Source organism: Phoenix dactylifera, chromosome 8 (genome assembly GCF_009389715.1).
Source record: "Phoenix dactylifera cultivar Barhee BC4 chromosome 8, palm_55x_up_171113_PBpolish2nd_filt_p, whole genome shotgun sequence".
NCBI lineage: Eukaryota > Viridiplantae > Streptophyta > Magnoliopsida > Arecales > Arecaceae > Phoenix > Phoenix dactylifera.
Window position 1 is genome coordinate 1078654 of NC_052399.1, and position 21792 is coordinate 1100445.

General features: G+C 46.1%; 1 protein-coding gene across 1 annotated transcript; it reads left to right on the forward strand.

The window, feature by feature from the left end:
- Positions 1 to 395: 395 nt before the first annotated feature.
- LOC103718280 (probable carboxylesterase 2) lies at positions 396 to 1516 on the forward strand. Its single transcript, XM_008807021.3, has one exon. The coding sequence runs from the start codon at positions 462 to 464 to the stop codon at positions 1416 to 1418; it is 957 nt and encodes a 318-aa protein (XP_008805243.1). The 5' UTR covers positions 396 to 461; the 3' UTR covers positions 1419 to 1516.
- The last annotated feature ends 20276 nt before the right edge of the window (positions 1517 to 21792 follow it).

The following is a 21792-nucleotide window of genomic DNA, read 5'->3' on the forward strand; positions in this document are numbered from 1 at the left end:
AACAACAAGGATTTTAGAAATAACCAATGTTTCTTAATACTAGCTTTTTATTTCATCTAGGAACCAAGTCAGGAATATGGATTGAAGACGTCTGACCGTATGTTAGGTCCGCTAGCGATCAGGATTGTGCAGGGTGTTTATCGTTGTGACTCCACCGCTAACGCTGGCCAATTGCCAACGCCACGTGCGAGTCATGACCGAGCATGTCAACGAAGATACACCGCATCTGCATGTTTATTGTTCTAGAAGATTTCCCAAGATATCGTATGCCAAAGAGAGCGTCGCTTGCCAACATTGGATATCAAAATATTAATCGCCATGCATCCCCTCGTATCTGGCGACTTTATCGCCCATCTTATTTTTAGACAAGAGGCTGATACTAATCCGCCAAGGGAAGTACCATCCATCTCATCTCTCGCCCTCTTTCGGTCTCCACCGATCGAGATCTTCCAACCCAAGCAATGGATCCTAGCGGGGGCGAAATCGCAGTGGAAATCCTCCCCTTCATCCGAACCTACAAGGACGGCCGCGTCGAACGCCTTCTCCCCACCGACTTCGTACCTCCCTCACTCGATCCCACCAGCGGCCTCACCTCCAAGGACGTCATGATCGATCGCGAGACCAACGTATCCGCCCGCCTCTACCTCCCCGACCTCGCCTCCCTCCACCCTTCTCAGAAGCTCCCCATCCTCGTCTATTTCCACGGCGGCGGCTTCTGCATCGGGAGCCCCTTCTGGACCCAGTACCACAACCATCTTAACTCCCTCGTCACCAGAGCCAATGTGGTCGCCGTGTCGGTCGACTACCGGCTGGCGCCGGAAAACCCCATCCCGGCGGCCTACGAGGACTCGTGGCGCGCGCTCCAATGGGTGGTGTCCCACTCAGAGGGGGCCGGGCCCGAGCCCTGGCTCGCCGAGCACGGGGACTTTTCGCGCGTGTTCTTGGCCGGCGACAGCGCCGGCGCCAACATCGTCCACAACATTGTGATGGGGGCGAAGGCGAGGATCGAGGGGGTGGTGCTGTTGCACCCGTTCTTCTGGGGATCGGAGCGGATGGGGTGCGAGAAGAACCGAGACGACAAGCCGTTGCTTGACCCGGTGACAACGGACCTTATGTGGTCGCTCGTGTGCCCGGGCGCGGCCGGGAGCGACGACCCGCGGTTGAACCCGATGGCGAAAGGGGCGCCGAGCCTGGCGGGGCTGGGATGCGGGCGGGTGCTGGTGGTCGTGGCGGAGAGGGATCTGTTGAGGGATAGGGGGAGAGCGTATTACGAGGCTTTGAAGGGGAGTGGGTGGGGAGGGATGGTGGAGCTGTTTGAGACGAAAGGCGAGGATCACGTCTTCCATCTGTTCGAGCCTGCGTGTGAGAAGGCTTTGGAGTTGTTCCAGCGTTTGGCTGGTTTCATCAGGGGTGAGTAGCGGAAGGTGCTGATATATGCTTGGATGATGATCAGTTAAAAGAGGTGCCTTCTGCAAGGAATAAAAGCAAATATCCTACGCTTATTTCTAACAAGTAACAACATGATCATCTCTTAATTATCTTTATTGCTTATTATTATATTAAATTTATTTCATATACTTTTTTATCTAAGTAGTTTTTAACCATTTATTTATTAATTTTGAGAGGGAGGGGCTGCTTTTCAATCATCTGGTTTAGATTTTTGAGAGTACAAATCCAAAAATAGAATATAGAAACTTTTATCGTCAAAAAGAGGGTTGTGACAACCAGAGAGAGAGAGTGAGAAATTTTTTTGGATAGGAATAGCTCATACCATGTCAGGCAAAATTACCACCATATAAAATAATAAAAGAAAGCAAAGAAGCCGAATCTGGACGCCGCCCTTCGATGCTGGGTCAAGAGCCCTTCAAGCCCTCCGATGCCACATGATCTATCCTTATCTCGACGCAAATACCTTCTCCTACCGCTACCACCAACTCCTCGCCAACCCTGCCCTCAAAGCCACCTTTTTCGTCCTCTCCTGCTTCCTGCCACTCTACCTCGCCGAGATTAAGACCGCTCACGTCGACTCCGCCACAGGCCTCTGCCTCACATTCTCTGATCTCCACTGATCCAACCTCGCTGGCGCCCTCCCCCATGCGTCGGCATCCAGAAGAGGAGACTCCATAATCTACCCTGCTATCGTCCTCAGCTTCCTCACCGCAGGCACGGTCATCACCATTGCTAACCACCTTCACATCGCTGCCGAAGTCACCAGGCAAGCCCACGACTTCAGTGCCAAGCTCGCTATCGCCTCCCCAGGGGAGGGCCACAAGACCATCACCACCGACCTCCCCACCATAATCACCACCCGCTCAGTGTGGGACGAGTCTGGCATGGGCTAGCTGCTATTGGTAGAGGAGCTGATGGAGTGCTTCTTTTAACCACATCGCCAAACCTTGATTTTATTCTTTTTAGAAAATACTACAATATCCCTCACTATGTTCTAAAAATAACTAAAAAATTAAAAAAAGAAGTAAAGAGATAAAAATAAAATAAACTAAAAATAAATAAAAGGTTATATCATAATATATAGTCATAGGTAGATATCCTTGAACCTATGGTTAAACAAAATCAAAAGCAAATGAGAGGATAAAATCTTGATCTCATACAAGATTCTAGATTTGTTCACATTTTATAGAGATTCATTAGTTCTTTTAAGGTAGCACGTTATAGGTCATGTGCTTATATATCCCGGCTTAACGTACAAGTGCATTAGAATTTTAACGTTGTTCGTAAGAAGCAACGTGACTTCTACACTTGCAAAGGCAAATCCCATCAGAGGTGTTCACAACCTCTTTATCACTCCCCCAAAGCTATGGGTTTGTTAGTTCAACCTTACTTGGCTGCGAATTAACAGTGTAATATGTAGAGATGGAATTTCTTCCTTTTGAAACTATAATACTAACCCCTAGCTCCAAAGTTCATGCACTAGAAATCACATCCACCGGACCCATGTCTTTAATATCAAAACTTTGTTTAAGAAAGCTTTTGATTTCTCTAATGATTTTTAAATTTGAACCAAATATAAGCAAATCTTCTATAAAGCGTAATGACTACTTAACTAAGATCAGTTACTTTTGAAAAAAAACATAATTTTCAACTTTGTTATTTTTGAAACCTAATTTTTAACCTTCTTTTTGAATTATTTAGGTGCTTGTTTAAGGCCGCATAAAGATTCACTCAACACACAAACCTTGTGTTCTTGACCAAACTCAATGCAACCTTCAAGTTAATCAATATAATTTTTTTTACCAAGATCACTACCGAGAAAAGTGATATTAACATCCATTTGATGTATATCCTTATTATGTATAGAGGCTATGACCATCATTGTTCTTATTAGAGTTAGTCTTGTTGTAGGTGAATACACATTAAAGTAATCAAGCGCTTCATTTTGACTATATCCTTTGTCCATCCATCTGGCCTTATATTTATCTATAATACTGTCAAGCTTCAATTTCTTTTCTTATTACCCACTTGTAGCCTATGGTTTTAGTATAAGAAGGAACAATGAATTAATAGCCACTTAATACCCACTTGAGTTGCCATTGAAAAACAATGAATTTATTTGTTGTGGTATTGTGGTATTGGTGAAGAAATAAGCAAGGTGTACCAAAAATGCTATCATAAGGACCGTGTCTTCCCCACTAGGATTGTAGTCTCAAATTTGTAGATGAATATTTGGAAAACCAACCTTCGGAACACAATGCCTGACTAATCTGTTTTCTTTAAATCTACATACTTAGAGAAAAATGAACTAAGTTAACCCTTTATAGCTAAAAGAATACAAGAAAACCATTACAAGACATGAAAGAATGGATTCTATCCTCTTTTCTTATTTTATCAAATTTAGATGACATCTCAAAGGTTATTATTTAAGAGACATGCATGTTTTTTAAATAAATTAGAATTCTTCATAATTGTTGAGTATTGAAGTGCAGTGGCTTAAAACGATTTGATAACCACCAACAAAAACGAGCGGTTTTTACTGCCCTCTATTACAGTTCTTGCTGCCGATACCTGGCAACAGAGTCTTCTTTCTGTTTTTGTTTCTTATTTTTTCCCCTGATCCGTGCTCGTTTTGTTCGATGAGCTAAAGCCATCCTTCAAATGTGCAAACACCAGAAAGTGGCGGACGCAAGGGACGATGCTGGAGTCTAAATTTGCGGGACCAATCTTAATTTATTTCCCCTAGTCCAACGGCATCACATTGACAATGGTCGAGAACGATGGATAGCAAGAAACACTGAACCGAATAAAGTTGTTCTGGTAAATTTGTGGAAGGTAAGGTGTGTGTGGAGTTGAAGGACCACCAGGAGGTGCGGGTCACGGAGATGGCTGGAATCGAGTCGAAGGGCAAGGAGCCTCCGCAAGCTGAGGAGGCGGGCCGCCGAGCCCCCCCTAGTGCGGCAAAGGGTCCGTCGTGGGCGGAGGTGACTAGGGGCTCGACAAGGCCGGCGATGTGGACCAACGATCGAATCTCTGAGGAAGAGTTGGGAGTACTGCAGAGGACGTTCACGGAGGTCTTCGAGGTACCGACAGAGTTGCTGGAGAAGACGAGGAGTGCCTGGCGAAGCAGACGGTATTCATGTGGAGCATTGGAAGGAAGGTACCAGTCGAATGGGTGGCGAGAGAGGTGCGACGGAGGGGAAATCTGTCCTATGAGGTCGAGTGTTTCACTATGTCGGATGGTGTTCTTGCTGTCCGGTTTGCTTGTGAGGAAGATTGGGATGCCGCCTTGGTGTGTGGTCAATGGTTGGTGGCCGGACAACTATTTGTTATGGAGAGATGGAGGCCAAATTATATTACCGGATCCTCAAAGGTGGGGAGAGTGGTGGTGTGGCTGCGACTCCCCCACTTACCCCTAGATTATTGGGAGAAGGAGATCATACTCCGACTGGCGGCGAAGGCAGGGAGACCCCTGGCTCTGGACGGTGCCACGGATCAGGGGAAGAAGCGGGGCTTCGCAAGGGTGAAAATCGAGCTGGATATCAGTGCTCCCCTCAAGCCAGGTATGTTTGTTAATGGGGTCATGGAGGGGTGCGAGGGGAAATTCTGGCAGGCATTCGTGTATGAAAACCTGTCAGAATATTACTTCAGATGTGGGCGTGTGCGCCATGGAAGGGCCAACTGTGCTTCAAACCCTGTTGCGGCGGGTGAGGTAGAGATAGGAGGAGACCACGAAGAAGGTAGCGTTGGAGAAGGTGGGAAATCCTTAATGACTACTAATCCAGAAGGGGGAACAGGGTCGGAGAAGGAAGAGCCCTTGCTGTATAGCCCATGGCTGGCTACACACCGCCTCGGGCAAGCGGGGGCGTCCAAGGTGGACAGCCGGAAGGGGAAGAAGCTTGTGGTTCCGACCAGCTCCGGTTTGGCACAGGGTTTCCCTGTTTCGGCTCCGAACCCATCCGAAAATGGGGTGAGCTTGCCTTTCTCCACACCGGACCTGGAGGTGTGGCAAATTCCATCCAAAGTGGCACGACGGAGGTCGCCGGAGAAGGCGTCGGCGGGCGTCATGGTGGGCGGAGGCAAGGATTCGAAATGCCTCCCAGTGAGCGGGCGGACCGTTGGGACGATGGTCTCTCTCGCGGGCCGATCGGGGAAGGCCCTAGCAGAGGCCCAGTCGGAGGCGCCCACTGGGCAGGGCCCGATAGCGGGCCCGTCGAAGGTGTCGAATGGGCCGGGCCCAAGGGCTACCAAGGAGGGGGAGCCCAACGGATCAGGCCTTAGCCTGCTCAAACGGTCCAGCGGCTATCCCAAGGCCTGCTCGACCCAGCTCTTGGAGGGGTCCTCTTCTTCGTCCATGTCTGTGATCTCAGAGGCTTTGGACCCGATAACCTCCCGTCCGGTGCGCAGGGTGGAAGGGGATCGCCGGCGAAGCCGAAGCTCGCCTCCTCCCTTAGCGGCAAGATGTGCCCGCCGGACCGGAGTTCTGGGGAGTCGGCAGCCGTGGACCCCCAAAAAGCCTTGGAGGGGCGTCTCTCTGGTTGTGCCGGCGGCAGCTGGTTGGCGGAAGCGGACAACGACGAGGCAGGATTTCGGCGGGTTAGATGAGACTATGGTCGGACGTGGGAGGTTGCCGGGAGAAGATGAAGGGGATGATGAGCAAGGAACGAGAGAGCGCACCGGCAGCGGCGACGTGTGTCCGGTGGGCAAGGTGTGCCGGCTGGCACGCTCAAACAGTACCGGTGCTGATGGAGGATCTGGGGCAGCTGGTGCGGGAGATGAAGGCTTGATCCGGCGTCCACTTTGCATTTCTTCTTCAATGGCCATGATGATCAACCAACAATCATCAAAGGCCTCTGACCCTGTAGCGTGCCATTTGGCACAAAGAATAGGAAACGGGGTTCTGTCTGTGGAGGGCGATGCACAGAGAGGAGATCTTGGTCGTGTTGAAGGAGAGGACACTAATGGAGGGCAGCATGGGATAGCAGAGGGCTGTGAAAAGGGTCCTGTAGCCCTGGCGTGCCATTTGGCACAGGTGAACAGTGAAGGGAGGCACCTCCAATTGTTGCTTCAAATGATGGATTCTGTAAAGGGGGTTAATCCTATTGTGGTGGTGAATGAAGGGGAGAGGAGCTTGGAGGGAGCTCAGGGTAGTGGCTCCGGGAGTGCGGGTCGTGCCGTCTCATCTAGTGTACCATGAAGGTGATCCTATGGAATTGCCGAGGAGCGGGGAAACCTTCCTTTGCCCCAGCTTTTCGCAGGTTGGTGCATCAACATAATCCGGATATTTGTGTTTTATTAGAGACTCGGTTATCAGGGAGTAGCCTACAGAAGGCGCGGAGGGCGGTGCCGAGGTCCTGAGGATTCTATGCAGTAGAATCACGAGGCTTATCGGGAGGTATTATAGTTACTTGGGCTCAGAGCAAATGTAGAGTGGATGTCTTCAATGCATGTACGCAAGAGATGATTATGGTAATCTCGGAAGGTAGCGGCAACCCATGGGTCCTTCCAGCTGTGTATGCTAGTGCAGATTTTAGGGAGCGAAGAGTTTTGTGGGAGGAGGCCTCTCAACTGATCAGTCAGGGTCACCCGTTGTTAATGGCAGGTGACTTTAACTGTATTGTCGGCTCCCATGAGAAGAGGGGGGGGGAACCCTTCACATACAAAAGGAAAATTAAAGAGTTTCACGAATTTCTTGATTCCAATGGATTGGTTGATCTGGGCTTCTCGGGCCCGCAGTTCACTTGGTGCAATAATCAGTAGGGACGGGCTCGTGTATGGGAGAGACTAGACAGAGCTTGTGCCACTGCTGGGTGGGTTCAGTGCTTTCCAGAGCATCATGTCAGACATCTGCCGAGGATAGCGTCGGACCATTGTCCATTACTGGTGAGTACTGAGGCACTTATTCCTATATGTTCCCCTTTTAGATTTGAGAAGCTCTGGCTGTGTTATCCGCGATCATGGGAGATGGTTAGGGAGGCGTGGAGTGTACCAGTTAGGGGAGATGCTATGTACCGGATATCCCGGAGGTTGGAACTGACGAGAAGACGGTTGAGGAGGTGGAACCATGAGGACGTGGGGAACATCTTCAGGGGGATTGAGGATACGGAGGAGGCCATCACCAGACTGCAGACCCAGGAGGTCCAGAGTGGAGGTTTATCGGAGGAGGAGATGGGGGAGCTTAGATCACACTTGGCACGACATGACTCTCTTCTTAGACAACAGGAGATACTTTGGAGACAGAAGTCCAGGATATAGTGGATTTTGGAGGGGGACCGAAATACTAGATTCTTCCATCAGGCGACATTGATCAGGAGACATCAGAACAGGATTAGAGTCATCAAAGGTGAGGATGGACAGTTATTGGAGGATCCGGATATGATTTCGAGGATTTTGGAGAGTTTTTTCAGGGCTAGGTGGACTGAGGAGGTAGGGGGTGTGAGCCTAGTGGATATTCGGTTGCCTAGTGTAGGGGTGACGGAGGAGGAGACTGCAGCGCTGATCAGGCCGGTTTCGGAGAGGGGGATTAGGGAGACAGTCTGGTCCCTTGAGAGGGACAAGGCTCCAGGGCCGGACAGTTTTCCTTCGTTATTCTTTCGGAGGTATTGGACGATTGTGGGACAGGATGTGATCGCAGCCATACAGCAGTTCTTCAGTACATCTACATTGTCTACTGATTGGCAGAAAACGTTCATCACATTGATACCGAAGCGGCAGGATGCTACTGAGCCGGGCCACTTCCGCCCGATTAGCCTGTGCACGACTCTGTATAAGACCGCAACGAAGATACTTGCCGTTAGGTTGAGGGATGTTCTCCCGAGGTTGATTAGTCCGGAGCAGGGGGCGTTTGTGGGAGGGCGGAGTATCATAGACAACGTGCTTATTGCCCAGGAGCTTATGTTTGACCTTCGTAGGGCCCTGAGGAGGAGGAGCTTGATGGGGATCAAGCTTGATATGGAGAGGGCCTACGACAGGATGAGATGGGATTTTGTACAGCTGTTGCCCAGATAGACAACCCAAGAGGGGGGGTGAATTGGGTTTTAAAATAATTTTGCAATTAAAACGTTGTGGATGACTAATTAATGCTTTACCAAGATGATTAATTAATTGCTATGTGCTGTGAATGAAATGAGAGTAAAAGAAAGAGACAAACAATCACAAACACAAGGCTTTTATAGTGGTTCGGAGCTAACCCTTGCTCCTACGTCCACTCCCCAAGTCTCACTTGGGAATTCACTATAACCCCTTGGATTACAGCCGGTTGTTTTACAAGCTCACAACCAAACTTGTTGTTTTACGAGCTCACAATGAACTCGGTCGGTTTTCCCTGGCTCACCGACTAGAACCACCCCGATTGTTTTTCCGGGATCACAATCGAACCCTTACACGTTGGTTTTACACTCGGCTTACCAACCAACCTCTACACCCTTGATTCAATCTCCCGATTGAATCAAGCAAAGACAAGATGGAAATAATAAGAAACAAACAGAAAAACTGAGCTTCTTAAAAAGCATATTTGCTACAATATAAACTAGAGAGAAGTTAAGAGCCCTCAAACACTTTTGAGTTGGAGTAGAGTAGGGCTTCTTGAACTTTGAGTCTCCTCTGGAATGTCTGGTCGACTTGAATGCAGGAGGAGGCTTCTTTAAAATGCTGGGAAGAGGAAGTTGGATGGAGTTAATGGCGCTCTTCCTTCTTTTCGTTGAAGACAAGTATGCAGAGAATGAATGCTTGATTTCTTTGAATGGAATGGTGCTTCTCTGCCTTGCTACAGTCCTCTGTGGCTATTTAAGCCATCCCCCACGGAAACTAGCCGTTAGACACGTTTTTCTGCCCGTTCTGCACACTCTGCACAACCTGACAATATGTCCGTTGGGGGTCGGAGTCGACTCGCGCGATCAGGAGTCGACTCGGCTGTAGCAGGAGTCGACTCATGCTTTTCTGGAGTCGACTCGGCAACCGTTCCGGATTTGAATTAAAGTGGCCTCTTCGACTGGGAGTCGACTCGACTTGACCCGGAGTCGACTCGCCAACTTCTGGAGCTGACTTGGCATTTTCGGAGTCGGCTCATCCCATGAAGTCCACGGAGCCAATTTTCAACCTGGCCCACTCGAGTCGACTCGACAATCCTGGGAGTCGACTCGGCGCTCAGAGCCCGAACTCCCGATCTTCTGTCTTTTGGCTCGTCCAGTCTTGGAGTCGACTCGGACTGTTCTGGAGTCGACTCGGCTCTCAGTTTCCGAAACATGGCCTTCTGCCTTTTTGGTGTAGCGCTACCTTGGGGTCGACTCGAGCTGTCTGGGAGTCGACTCGGCTCTCAGAGACAATAATTCGGTCTTCTGTCTTTTTGGGGTCGCGCTGTCTCGGAGTCGACTCGCGCATTGCGGGAGTCGACTCGAATCTCAGAGTCCGAAAACTGCTCTCTGACTTTTGCCTTGTGAACCACTGAGAGTCGACTCTCGCTTTCTTTGGAGTCGACCTACCAACCATCGGAGTCGACTCGCGTTCCACAGGAGTCGTCTCGAATCTGGGTCGAAATTCGCTCTCTGACATTTCTGTCTGTAACTCCTTGGAGTCGACTCATACTACTCCGGAGTCGACTCGGTAAACATCGGAGTCGACTCGCGCACTTCAGGAGTCGACTCGCTAACAGGTTTTGAGTTGATGCTTTCTGCTCGTCTGTCTGTTCTCAGTCGGAGTCGACTCGTAATGATCCGGAGTCGACTCGAGCCCGTGCCAGTGATTCTGATACGCTTGGAGTCGACTCGTAATACTCTGGAATCGACTCGAGTCTCAGACTTTGGTTCAAACTGACTTCTTAACTTATCCAAAATATTATGAACCAAGTCTAGAAACACTTTAGACAAGATTTTCACTGAAACACTCAATTGAATTCATTAGTAAACAAGAGATATACTCAGATGCTTTTAGCTCATCAAAATCAAATAGGGTTATGATCAATCACTCCACAATCTCCCCCTTTTTGATGATGACAAAACATTGAGTATATGTAAAGTGAATTGCTCAATAAACAAGGAAATAAAATCCATAAATGAATTCAAGTGTCTGGTTATTTAATTTATCCAAGCTTGAAAGGTGTGAAACAATAAATTTTGGAATTAAAGCTCCCCCTTTCATTTGGAATTATATAAGCCTTCATATCATGCAATCAATTGTTTGGCTTATATATATTTAATGATTTAGCTTTCTTAAAAATTCAGATTCTCCCCCTCAACATATGCATTCAACTTTGTTTTGATTCTCTGAATTTTCTTTTAATGCATTAAAGTTTTTGAACTGAAATTTTTGGTTTTTAGAGGAAAAATCTGTCAATTTGTTCTTGAGTAGGATTCAGCTAATCTCCGAATATCCCTTGAATAGATTCTGGAGATTACTCCATTAGGAGCCCCAACAGAGAGATAATGAGCCTCGAGGTACCAAATCCACTAAGAACAAATTATGTTTTAATTTTTGATTCTCATTTTGAGTTCTTTTATATTGATTCCATTTACATATCTACTAAATATTTCTCCCCCTTTTTGTCATCATGTCAAAAAGGAGGTAAGCAGAACAAACAATCACTTAGAGATCAAATTGCACACAATTGAAGAGAATATGTCTACTCATTGTATTGATGTGTATGTAAATACATTTTAGAATACAATAAGTAAAGCAAAAAAGTACATGTCAAAATAACACAAAATGATCTAAGGCTTCCTCGAGGAGGATGCGGGTCCCCGGGGCATGCGCTCTGCAAGTAGTGTGACTGCATTGGTGACGTGCTCGAGCTGTCGGATAATGGCCGAGGTGGCCCTGCTATGTGTCGTATCGAGCTCGGTCACCGACTTCTGAAGTGTGTCCAGCTTGTCGATGAGCACATTCGCCAAGCGCTCGGCCCCCTGGGTAGTGGTGCCCATATCCTGTCGGACGTTATCGTGCATCTTCCGAGTGGTGCTCGAGACTTCGCTCATGCTATGGAACTGGGCTTGGACCAGGAACCGTACATTGTCGATCTCTTCCCGCACATGGGCCGTCATCTCAGTCACGGCTGTCAAGGAAGGGACCAACGCTGAAGATGGTGCAGGAGAGGGAGCAGGCACTGAACCCCGGAGCTCCCGAAGTAGATCATCCCGCAGGTCTCTAACTATCTCCTGGCGCAACTCCCGGAGCTGCTCAGGAGCGATCCGGACCTCCATGGGCTGAGGAGCTGAGGAGGAGGGTCCGGCTGAGGTGGTAGGAGCAGAAGTGGAGGGAAAGTCAGGATAATCTGAGTCTGGCTCAGGACTAGGGAAATGTCTGGTGGTATGTGTGGAGGTGGAAGACTTCCTAACCCAGGTCCCCTCTACCTTCTGAAACCCCATCCTGTGTAGGGTCTCCGGACGCATGCGATCTGTCCATCGCAATGCGCGAGAGGGTTCCCCCTCAGGAATAGGGATCTCGGCCTCCCTAAAGATAAGAGTGAACATCATGCCATAGGGGAGGGTGAGCCTAGGTCTATCTAGTGGCTCACATAGGTATCTATATATCATCTTGGGAAAGTTTATGGGGGTATCCTGAAGAATGTAGTACATGAGTGCTAGGTCCCTCTCAGACACAAAATCGAACCGTCCGGTCTTTGGGAACAAAGACCGAGAAATGATGCTCAAGAGGAGCCGCATCTCAACTGAAAGTGAGCTGGCGGATACCTCATCTAAAGGGGACTGGGGTGGATGCCCTAGAATGGCCGTAAGGGCCTCAGTCCTATCTTCGGGGTGTGTGGGAGCCACCCCTAACTGTGGAAGGTGGAGGATTTGGGCTATAAAATCCTCGGAAATAAACAATGGGACATCGGCTACGGTTCCCTCTATTCCCCCATTCCCCCTATGGACAGTACCATAGAACTCTCTAATTAGGCCAGGGTATGTGGGGAGGTCTAGGGAACAAAAGTACTCTAAACCCTGGGCCCTAAGTCTATCTCCTATAGTGAAGCCCTCCCGGGAGAGATAGTCGAAATCGACGTATCACCCGGTGGAGACCGCCTTACCAGCACACGGCCTCGAGGGAACGGCCCTCGGCGGGGAACGAGCCGGAGGTTGTGGCCTCACGGGGTCGTTCCGAGCCTTGGAATGCCGCTCGGCACCGGTCGCGGAATGGGGCCTCTTCCGGCTTGGGACAGTGGCTTTGCGAGGCATGGTTGACCTAGAATGGTATGAAATCCTAATGGACGATGAAGGATCAACGGGAAAAGGACCTAGGGGCGGCCGGAGACGTTCTAGGAGTCGGCTCTAGGGTTTTGAACAGTGGCGGCGGTGAAAATAAGTGTTTTCTAAACGATGGAGTTAGGGTTAAAAAGTCGGATCCCGACTGCGAGTCGACTCCACTGAGTCGCGAGTCGACTCGACCTCGAGTCGACTCCAAAATATGCGCGAGTCGACTCTCCTTAGGCGCCTGTTGACCTCGAGTCGACTCCTTACTGTATGCGAGTCGACTCCCCCTCTGCTGCCATTGTTTTCGAGTCGACTCCCGTAAATGTGCGAGTCGACTCCCCCTTACGAGCTGACTCTGAAACTTACTCGAGTCGTCTCGAACTCTGGCACGCACCTAAAAATCATGCTATGTTCGTGCCGAATGAGGGGAAATCACTAAGTTATGATCTGATTTGATGATCATTGTAAAGAAACTCTAAATTAACCACAATCTAATCATCAAAATCAATGAGCTAGTGGAAAACACCACTAGCATGGATCAATCACTCCTAATCCCCTCCTAAGCACACTAAATCTCTCTTCACTTAGGGGTTTTGTAAAAATGTCAGCTAATTGATCATCAGTACAAACAAATAGTAGTGTCACATCACCATTCAGTACATGATCTCTTATGAAGTGATGTCTTATCTCAATATGTTTAGTTCTTGAATGCTGAATTGGATTCTTAGTTAGATTAATGGCACTTGTATTATCACAATTAATGGGTATTTTATCTTGTTTAATGCCATAATCTTCTAATTGTTGTTTGATCCATAAGATTTGAGCACAACAACTCCCGGCTGCAACATATTCAGCTTCAGCAGTAGATAATGCAACCGAGTTTTGTTTTTTGCTAAACCATGAGATTAAGTTTTCTCCTAGAAATTGACAAGACCCGCTGGTACTTTTTCTATCAAGTTTACATCCAGCAAAGTCTGAATCTGTGTATCCTATTAATTTTAGGCTAGATTCTTTAGAATACCATAAACCTATATTCTTAGTTCCTATTAGGTATTTAAAGATTCTCTTAACTGCAATTAGATGTGATTCCTTAGGATTAGACTGATATCTAGCACACATGCAAACACTAAACATGATATCAGGTCTACTTGCAGTAAGATACAATAAAGATCCTATCATACCTCTATATAGTTTCTGATCTACAGATTTACCTGATTCATCTTGGTCTAATTTGCATGATGAGCTCATGGGGGTGCTGATTGACTTGTTCCCCTCCATATCAAACTTTTTAAGCATCTCCTTGATATATTTGGCTTGATTGATGAAGATGCCTCCTTCAGACTGTTTGATTTGAAGCCCGAGGAAGTAGTTCAGCTCTCCCATCATGCTCATCTCAAATTCACTCTGCATCAAATCAGCAAATTCTTCGCAGAGGCGATTGTTAGTAGCACCGAAAATAATATCATCAAAGTAAATCTGCACTAATAATATATCTTTGTTTTGCTTTTTCAGAAATAGTGTTGTATCTACATTACCCCTAGAGAACTCATGTTCTAATAGGAATTTGCTAAGCCTCTCATACCATGCTCTAGGTGCTTGTTTCAAACCATAAAGTGCTTTGTTCAATTTATATACATGATTAGGGTATTGATGATTTTCAAAACCAGGAGGTTGTTCTACATATACCTCCTCATTAATATACCCATTTAAAAATGCACTTTTTACATCCATTTGAAATAGTTTGAAGTCCTTAGAGCATGCATATGCTAATAATAATCTAATAGCCTCAAGTCTAGCTACAGGAGCAAAGGTTTCATCAAAATCTATACCTTCTTCTTGATTATAGCCCTTTGCTACTAGTCTAGCCTTATTCCTTATGACAATTTCATTTTCATCAAGTTTATTTTTGTAAATCCATTTGGTACCTATAATTGGATATTCAGAAGGTCTTTCAACTAGATTCCATACTTTGTTTCTAGTAAATTGGTTTAATTCTTCTTGCATTGCATTTATCCAATTTACATCTTTTTCAGCTTCTTCTATGAGTTTATGCTCAAAATGTGAAACGAAAGCTAGATGATTGTTTAAGTTCCTAAGGGATGCTCTAGTCCTAATAGGTTGAGACGGATCATCTAGAATTAATTCCTTAGGATGCCCGTGAGCATACCTCCAAGCTTTAGTTAGCCCATGATCTACTATAGTCTCTTGGCTTGATGATGCATCTTCAATTAATTTTTGACTGTTATCTTGTAATGTCATCTCGTCAATCTTTTCTTCAAGAATTTTCGTATCATCATCAAAATTAACTGTCTTACTAGAAGAGATATCACTAGAATCATCGAAGACAACATGTATGGATTCTTCTATAACTAGGGTTCTTTTATTAAAGACTCTATATGCTTTACTAGTTGTAGAGTACCCTAAGAATATGCCCTCATCAGATTTAGAATCAAATTTTCCTAGATTATCTTTCCCATTATTATGAACAAAACACCTACATCCAAAGATATGAAAATAGTTTACCTTTGGTTTTCTGTTTTTCCAAAGTTCATAAGGTATTTTCTTTATAATAGGTCTCAATAAAACTCTATTTAATATATGACAAGAAGTACTTAGGGAGGTTACTTTCACATAACATAGTTCTATTTAATGGCTTCTCCCCAAAAGTACTTAGGGAGGTTACTTTCACATAACATAGTTCTAGCCATTTTCTCTAGAGTTCTGTTTTTCCTCTCCACAACTCCATTTTGTTGTGGTGTCCTAGGTGCAGAAAAATTGTGTGTTATCCCCTTTTTACTACAAAACTCATCAAATAAATGATTTTCGAATTCGGTACCATGGTCACTTCTAATAGCTATTACTGAAGTATCTCTAGCATTGGTTACTTCTTTATGAAATTTCTTGAAAACTGAAAAAGCTTGATCCTTATGAGCTAAGAACATGACCCAAGTGTATCTAGAATAATCATCTACAATAACTAGACCATATTTATTTTCACCTAGGCTTGTGGTTCTAGTTGGTCCGAATAGGTCCATGTGTAGTAGTTCTAGAGGTCTAGAGGTTGAGACACAATTTATAGATTTAAAGGAGTTCTTTGATTGTTTGCCAAATTGACATGCTTTACATATTTTATTCTTTTCAAACTTTAATTTTGGCAAACCTATCACCGAATCTCTTTTAACTAGTTTAGATATTGTGTCCATGCTTGCATGACCTAACTTACGGTGCCATAACCAACTAGCATCATTGTCCTTAGTTTCATTAACAACTAAGCATGGGTTATGTTTGGCAAGATCCTCAAGGTCTACAACATACACATTTCCACGTCTTATTCCTTTAAAAACTAAACTATTGTCATTTGGGTTTGTTACGATGCATAGTGATGGTTTAAACATAACATCATAACCTTTATCACATAATTGACTAATGCTTAATAAATTATGCTTAAGACCGTCAACATATCTAACATTATCAATAAAAGTAGAAGGGATAATTTGTACTTTACCTATACCAATGATGTGACCTTGGTTGTTGTCTCCAAAAGTCACAGCACCTCCCTTCTTAGCTTCAAGGGTGAAGAATTGATTCTTGTCACCCGTCATGTGTCTTGAACATCCACTATCCAAGTACCAGCAATTTTTGTTGACCTTGGCTGCAAGACACTCCTACACAAGCAGATCATATAATCTTAGGTACCCAAGTTTTCTTGGGTCCTTCATGGTTAGTCATATTGGTTCCTTTTGGAACCCATACCCTTTTAATTTTTCTTTTAGTTTTCCCTTTCCTATAGTCACATACATTTGCTTTATGTCCTACAGTTCCACAACAAAAGCAGGTTACTTTCTTAGTTTTGCTTTCTCCAGCTTTAACAAAGAAGTTACTCAGAAGTTTTTGCTTATTTTTAGGTTTATATCCTAAACCTGCTCTATTGAATACTGCTCGTTGACTATTAAGTATCATATTCAGTTTTTCTGAACTATATGTAAATTTTTCAACCAAGGGTTTGTATTTTTCAAGTTCTTTAGTTAGTGTTTGTTTTTCTGCTTTTAGATCATTCAGTTCTTTTGTGATACTCTCATTTATATGTTTATTGTTTTTGGGTTCTAATGTTTCTTTGTTCAGCCTTTCATTTTCTTTAGTTAAGGTATTATTCTTTTGTATCAAGATTTGGTTGCTTGTTTTAAGTTCTGCATTTTCTTTGGTGATACAATCCTTATCCTTAACTAACTTATCGTATTTATGTAAGTAAGATTGATTAGCTATTTTTAGTTCTTTATTCTTAAGATTTATGGCCTTATATTCAATCATTAATTCATTAAATGCATCATACAATTCATCAAAGGTAAAATCGAGATGCGTGTTGGATGTTACCTCATTTTCATTGGCCATGAAACAGAAATTGGCCTTTTCTTCTTGTTCCTCATCCGATGATGAAGATGATGCGTCGGAGTCCGATAAGGTGGTGACAAGGGCTTTCTTCTTCTTGTACTTGCTGCCCTTCTTTAGTAAGGGACACTCAGCTCTGATGTGCCCCGGCTTCTTGCACTCATAACACCCAATCCCCTCATTTTTCCTTTCCTTACCTTTATCCTTGCGATAGGAATTTGAGGGGCCTCTCCTTTGATGATAGGACTTCTTGTGGTTGATGAATTTTCTGAACTTGCGCACAAGAAGAGCCTCATCATCATCTCCCTCATGATCTTCTTCTTCACTGCTGCTACTGCAAGACAAATCTTTGTTAGATGATGTAGATTTGAGAGCTATTACCTTTTTCTTATGGGAGGACTCTTCTTCGCTGTGCTGCTTCATTGTTAGCTCGTGAGTCATTAGGGATCCAAGGAGCTCTTCAAGTGGAAGCTTGTTCAAGTCCTTAGCTTCTTGGATTGCCGTCACCTTGGCTTCCCATGACCTTGGTAGACAGCGAAGAATTTTTCTGACAAGATCACTGTTAGTATAGTTTTTGCCAAGGCTTTTTAGGCCATTGACAATGTCAGTAAACCTAGTGAACATGCTAGTGATTGTCTCATTAGAATCCATCTTAAATAGTTCATACTTATGAACTAATATATTTATTTTGGATTCTTTGACTTGATTCGTGCCCTCATGGGTCACTTCAAGTCTGTCCCAAATCTCTTTTGCAGAAATGCAAGTAGAGACTCTATTGAATTCATTCCTATCTAATGCACAGTAAAGCACATTCATTGCTTTAGAATTGAGTTGTGCCTTTTTCATGTCATGTTCATCCCAATTCTTTTCTAGTTTAGGTACAGTGACACCCTCTATATAGATGGATGGGATGTATGGTCCATTTACTACAATGGTCCACATCTCATAGTCTTGGGCTTGGATGAATATTCTCATCCTAGCCTTCCAATATGAGTAGTCGGATCCATTAAAGAATGGGGGTCTTTGGGTGGACTGACCCTCAATGTGGGAAGATCCAAATGGGGTTGTCATTTTGATCTTTTACTCTTAAGGTAGAAGAGTTTAGGCTCTGATACCACTTGTTGCCCAGATAGACAACCCAAGAGGGGGGGGGGGGTGAATTGGGTTTTAAAATAATTTTGCAATTAAAACATTGTGGATGACTAATTAATGCTTTACCAAGATGATTAATTAATTGCTATGTGCTGTGAATGAAATGAGAGTAAAAGAAAGAGACAAACAATCACAAACACAAGGCTTTTATAGTGGTTCGGAGCTAACCCTTACTCCTACGTCCACTCCCCAAGTCTCACATGGAAATTCACTATAACCCCTCGGATTACAGCCGGTTGTTTTACAAGCTCACAACCAAACTTGTTGTTTTACGAGCTCACAACGAACTCGGTCGGTTTTCCCTGGCTCACCGACTAGAACCACCCCGATTGTTTTCCCGGGATCACAATCGAACCCTTACACATTGGTTTTACACTCGGCTCACCAACCAACCTCTACACCCTTGATTCAATCCCCCGATTGAATCAAGCAAAGACAAGATGGAAATAATAAGAAACAAACAGAAAAACTGAGCTTCTTAAAAAGCATATTTGCTACAATATAAACTAGAGAGAAGTTAAGAGCCCTCAAACACTTTTGAGTTGGAGTAGAGTAGGGCTTCTTAAACTTTGAGTCTCCTCTGGAATGTCTGGTCGACTTGAATGCAGGAGGAGGCTTCTTTAAAATGCTGGGAAGAGGAAGTTGGATGGAGTTAATGGCGCTCTTCCTTCTTTTCGTTGAAGACAAGTATGCAGAGAATGAATGCTTGATTTCTTTGAATGGAATGGTGCTTCTCTGCCTTGCTACAGTCCTCTGTGGCTATTTAAGCCATCCCCCATGGAAACTAGCCGTTAGACACCTTTTTCTGCCCGTTCTGCACACTCTGCACAACCTGACAATATGTCCGTTGGGGGTCGGAGTCGACTCGCGCGATCAGGAGTCGACTCGGCTGTAGCGGGAGTCGACTCATGCTTTTCTGGAGTCGACTCGGCAACTGTTTCGGATTTGAATTAAAGTGGCCTCTTCGACTGGGAGTCGACTCGACTTGACCCGGAGTCGACTCGCCAACTTCTGGAGCTGACTTGGCATTTTCGGAGTCGGCTCATCCCATGAAGTCCACGGAGCCAATTTTCAACCTGGCCCACTCGAGTCGACTCGACAATCCTGGGAGTCGACTCGGCGCTCAGAGCCCGAACTCCCGATCTTCTGTCTTTTGGCTCGTCCAGTCTTGGAGTCGACTCGGACTGTTCTGGAGTCGACTCGGCTCTCAGTTTCCGAAACATGGCCTTCTGCCTTTTTGGTGTAGCGCTGCCTTGGGGTCGACTCGAGCTGTCTGAGAGTCAACTCGGCTCTCAGAGACAATAATTCGGTCTTCTGTCTTTTTGGGGTCGCGCTGTCTCGGAGTCGACTCGCGCATTGCGGGAGTCGACTCGAATCTCAGAGTCCGAAAACTGCTCTCTGACTTTTGCCTTGTGAACCACTGAGAGTCGACTCTCGCTTTCTTTGGAGTCGACCTACCAACCACAGGAGTCGACTCGAATCTCAGGGTCGAAATTCGCTCTCTGACATTTCTGTCTGTAACTCCTTGGAGTCGACTCATACTACTCCGGAGTCGACTCGGTAAACATCGGAGTCGACTCGCGCACTTCAGGAGTCGACTCGCTGACAGGTTTCGAGTTGATGCTTTCTGCTCGTCTGTCTGTTCTCAGTCGGAGTCGACTCGTAATGATCCGGAGTCGACTCGAGCCCGTGCCAGTGATTCTGATACGCTTGGAGTCGACTCGTAATACTCTGGAGTCGACTCGAGTCTCAGACTTTGGTTCAAACTGACTTCTTAACTTATCCAAAATATTATGAACCAAGTCTAGAAACACTTTAGACAAGATTTTCACTGAAACACTCAATTGAATTCATTAGTAAACAAGAGATATACTCAGATGCTTTGAGCTCATCAAATCAAATAGGGTTATGATCAATCACTCCACAACAGCAGTCTTTGCAGGGGTTTGGGTTTCCCGAGAGGTGGATCAGCTGGGTCATGGGCTGTGTTCGGGGCTCCTCTTTTGCCATTTTGGTAAATGGTACGCCATCCCGTTTCTTTGAGTCTTCCAGAGGGTTGTGCCAGGGATGCCCCCTCTCCCCCTTGCTCTTCATCATCTGCGCCGACGCGCTCTCGAGAGCTCTCAGACAGGCTGTATCCCTGCATGAGTTAGAGGTTTACAGGCCAGTGGAGGGCACCGATTTCTCACATGCTCTTCGCAGATGATTGTTTATTGCTAGCCCGGTCGACTCGGCAGGCCGCAGGTGTCATCAGTAGGATTCTCCGGGACTATTGTGCTGTGTCGGGTCAATGTATTAATTTCTCTAAGTCAGCTATATGTTTCAGCCCGAAGACTACTTTGGCAGTGAAGAATTCTATTCTGGGGATTTTGGGGGTGGGTGAGCAGCACATTGAGATACTTGGAGATTCCACTCTCAGTTCGGCGGCTACGTAGCAGGGATTGTTCCTCTCTGGAGCTTAGTATCAGACATAGACTGGAGGGATGGCAGATGCACACATTATCGATGATGGGGAGGATCACCTTGGTTCGGTCAGTTTTCTCTTTGATTTCCACTTACTTTCTCTCCAACTCTTTCATTCCAGTGGCGTTCCTGAGGACTCTTAAGCAGCTCTTTAGGAACTTCATCTGGGGGAGGAGTCGTGGTAGAGGCGGTATTCACTTATTGGCATGGGATGTTGTGTGTCAGCCGACTAGATTGGGAGGTTTGGGGTTGCAATCTTTGGTGGTGAGACGGGAGGCTCTAGCGGCACGTCACGTAGTCAGATTCATGCTAGAGCCCGACAATATGTGGTCCTCGCTGATGAGGGCCAAGTATGGTCCTTTGTTGCCTGGGACACGAGCTGGCAGTCACCATTCACCTGTTTGGAGGGAGATGTGTGCCAGAGCCATGTTGGTGCTTCCGGCAATTAGATAGGCCATTGGGGACGGGCGATCTATTGATGTTTTGGAGGACTGTTGGGTGACTGAAAATCAGCTGTTTGCCGACCATGGTGGATTCGGCGAGGTTGAGTGGATACAGAGTTTGTGATTTGCTGGACCCTGTTGGGGGTCAGTGGAGGGCTGGGCTGATTCGGGAGGTTCTTGGGGAGCAGTTGGCAGAGTTGGTTCTGGCTCTTCCGGTACCAGCCCGGGAGGAGCCTGACAGGCTAGTATGGATGCCATCAGGCCGGACGCGGGTACGAGCTAGGGATCTTCATGATTTGTGCAGTAGGGAGCCAGCCCGACAGATTGAGGGAGGATGGATCTGGAGGATGCGGGTTCACCCGCGAGTGGCGCTTTTTATCTGAAAGGTGGCATGGGGGTGCCTACTGACCAGAAGCGTGCTAGCTCGGCGAGGAGTATGGGTTACCCAGTTTTGTCAGGTGTGCATGGAGATTGAGGAGACCATCGATCATGCCCTTCTGCAGTGTCCTAGGGCGAGGGAGATTTGGAGTAGTTCACCTGCACCCTTACCCCAGGTGATGGAGTCGACACAGGATTTGATTCATCTGCTGAGAGTTTCTATGCGGAGCCCCAGATTTTGGGAGGGGGGATCCTCATGGCATACCTGGCCTATCATATTTGGTTGGACAGGAATGCCGGCATATTTGAGGGTAGAAGATTGTCGCCGAGGATGATGG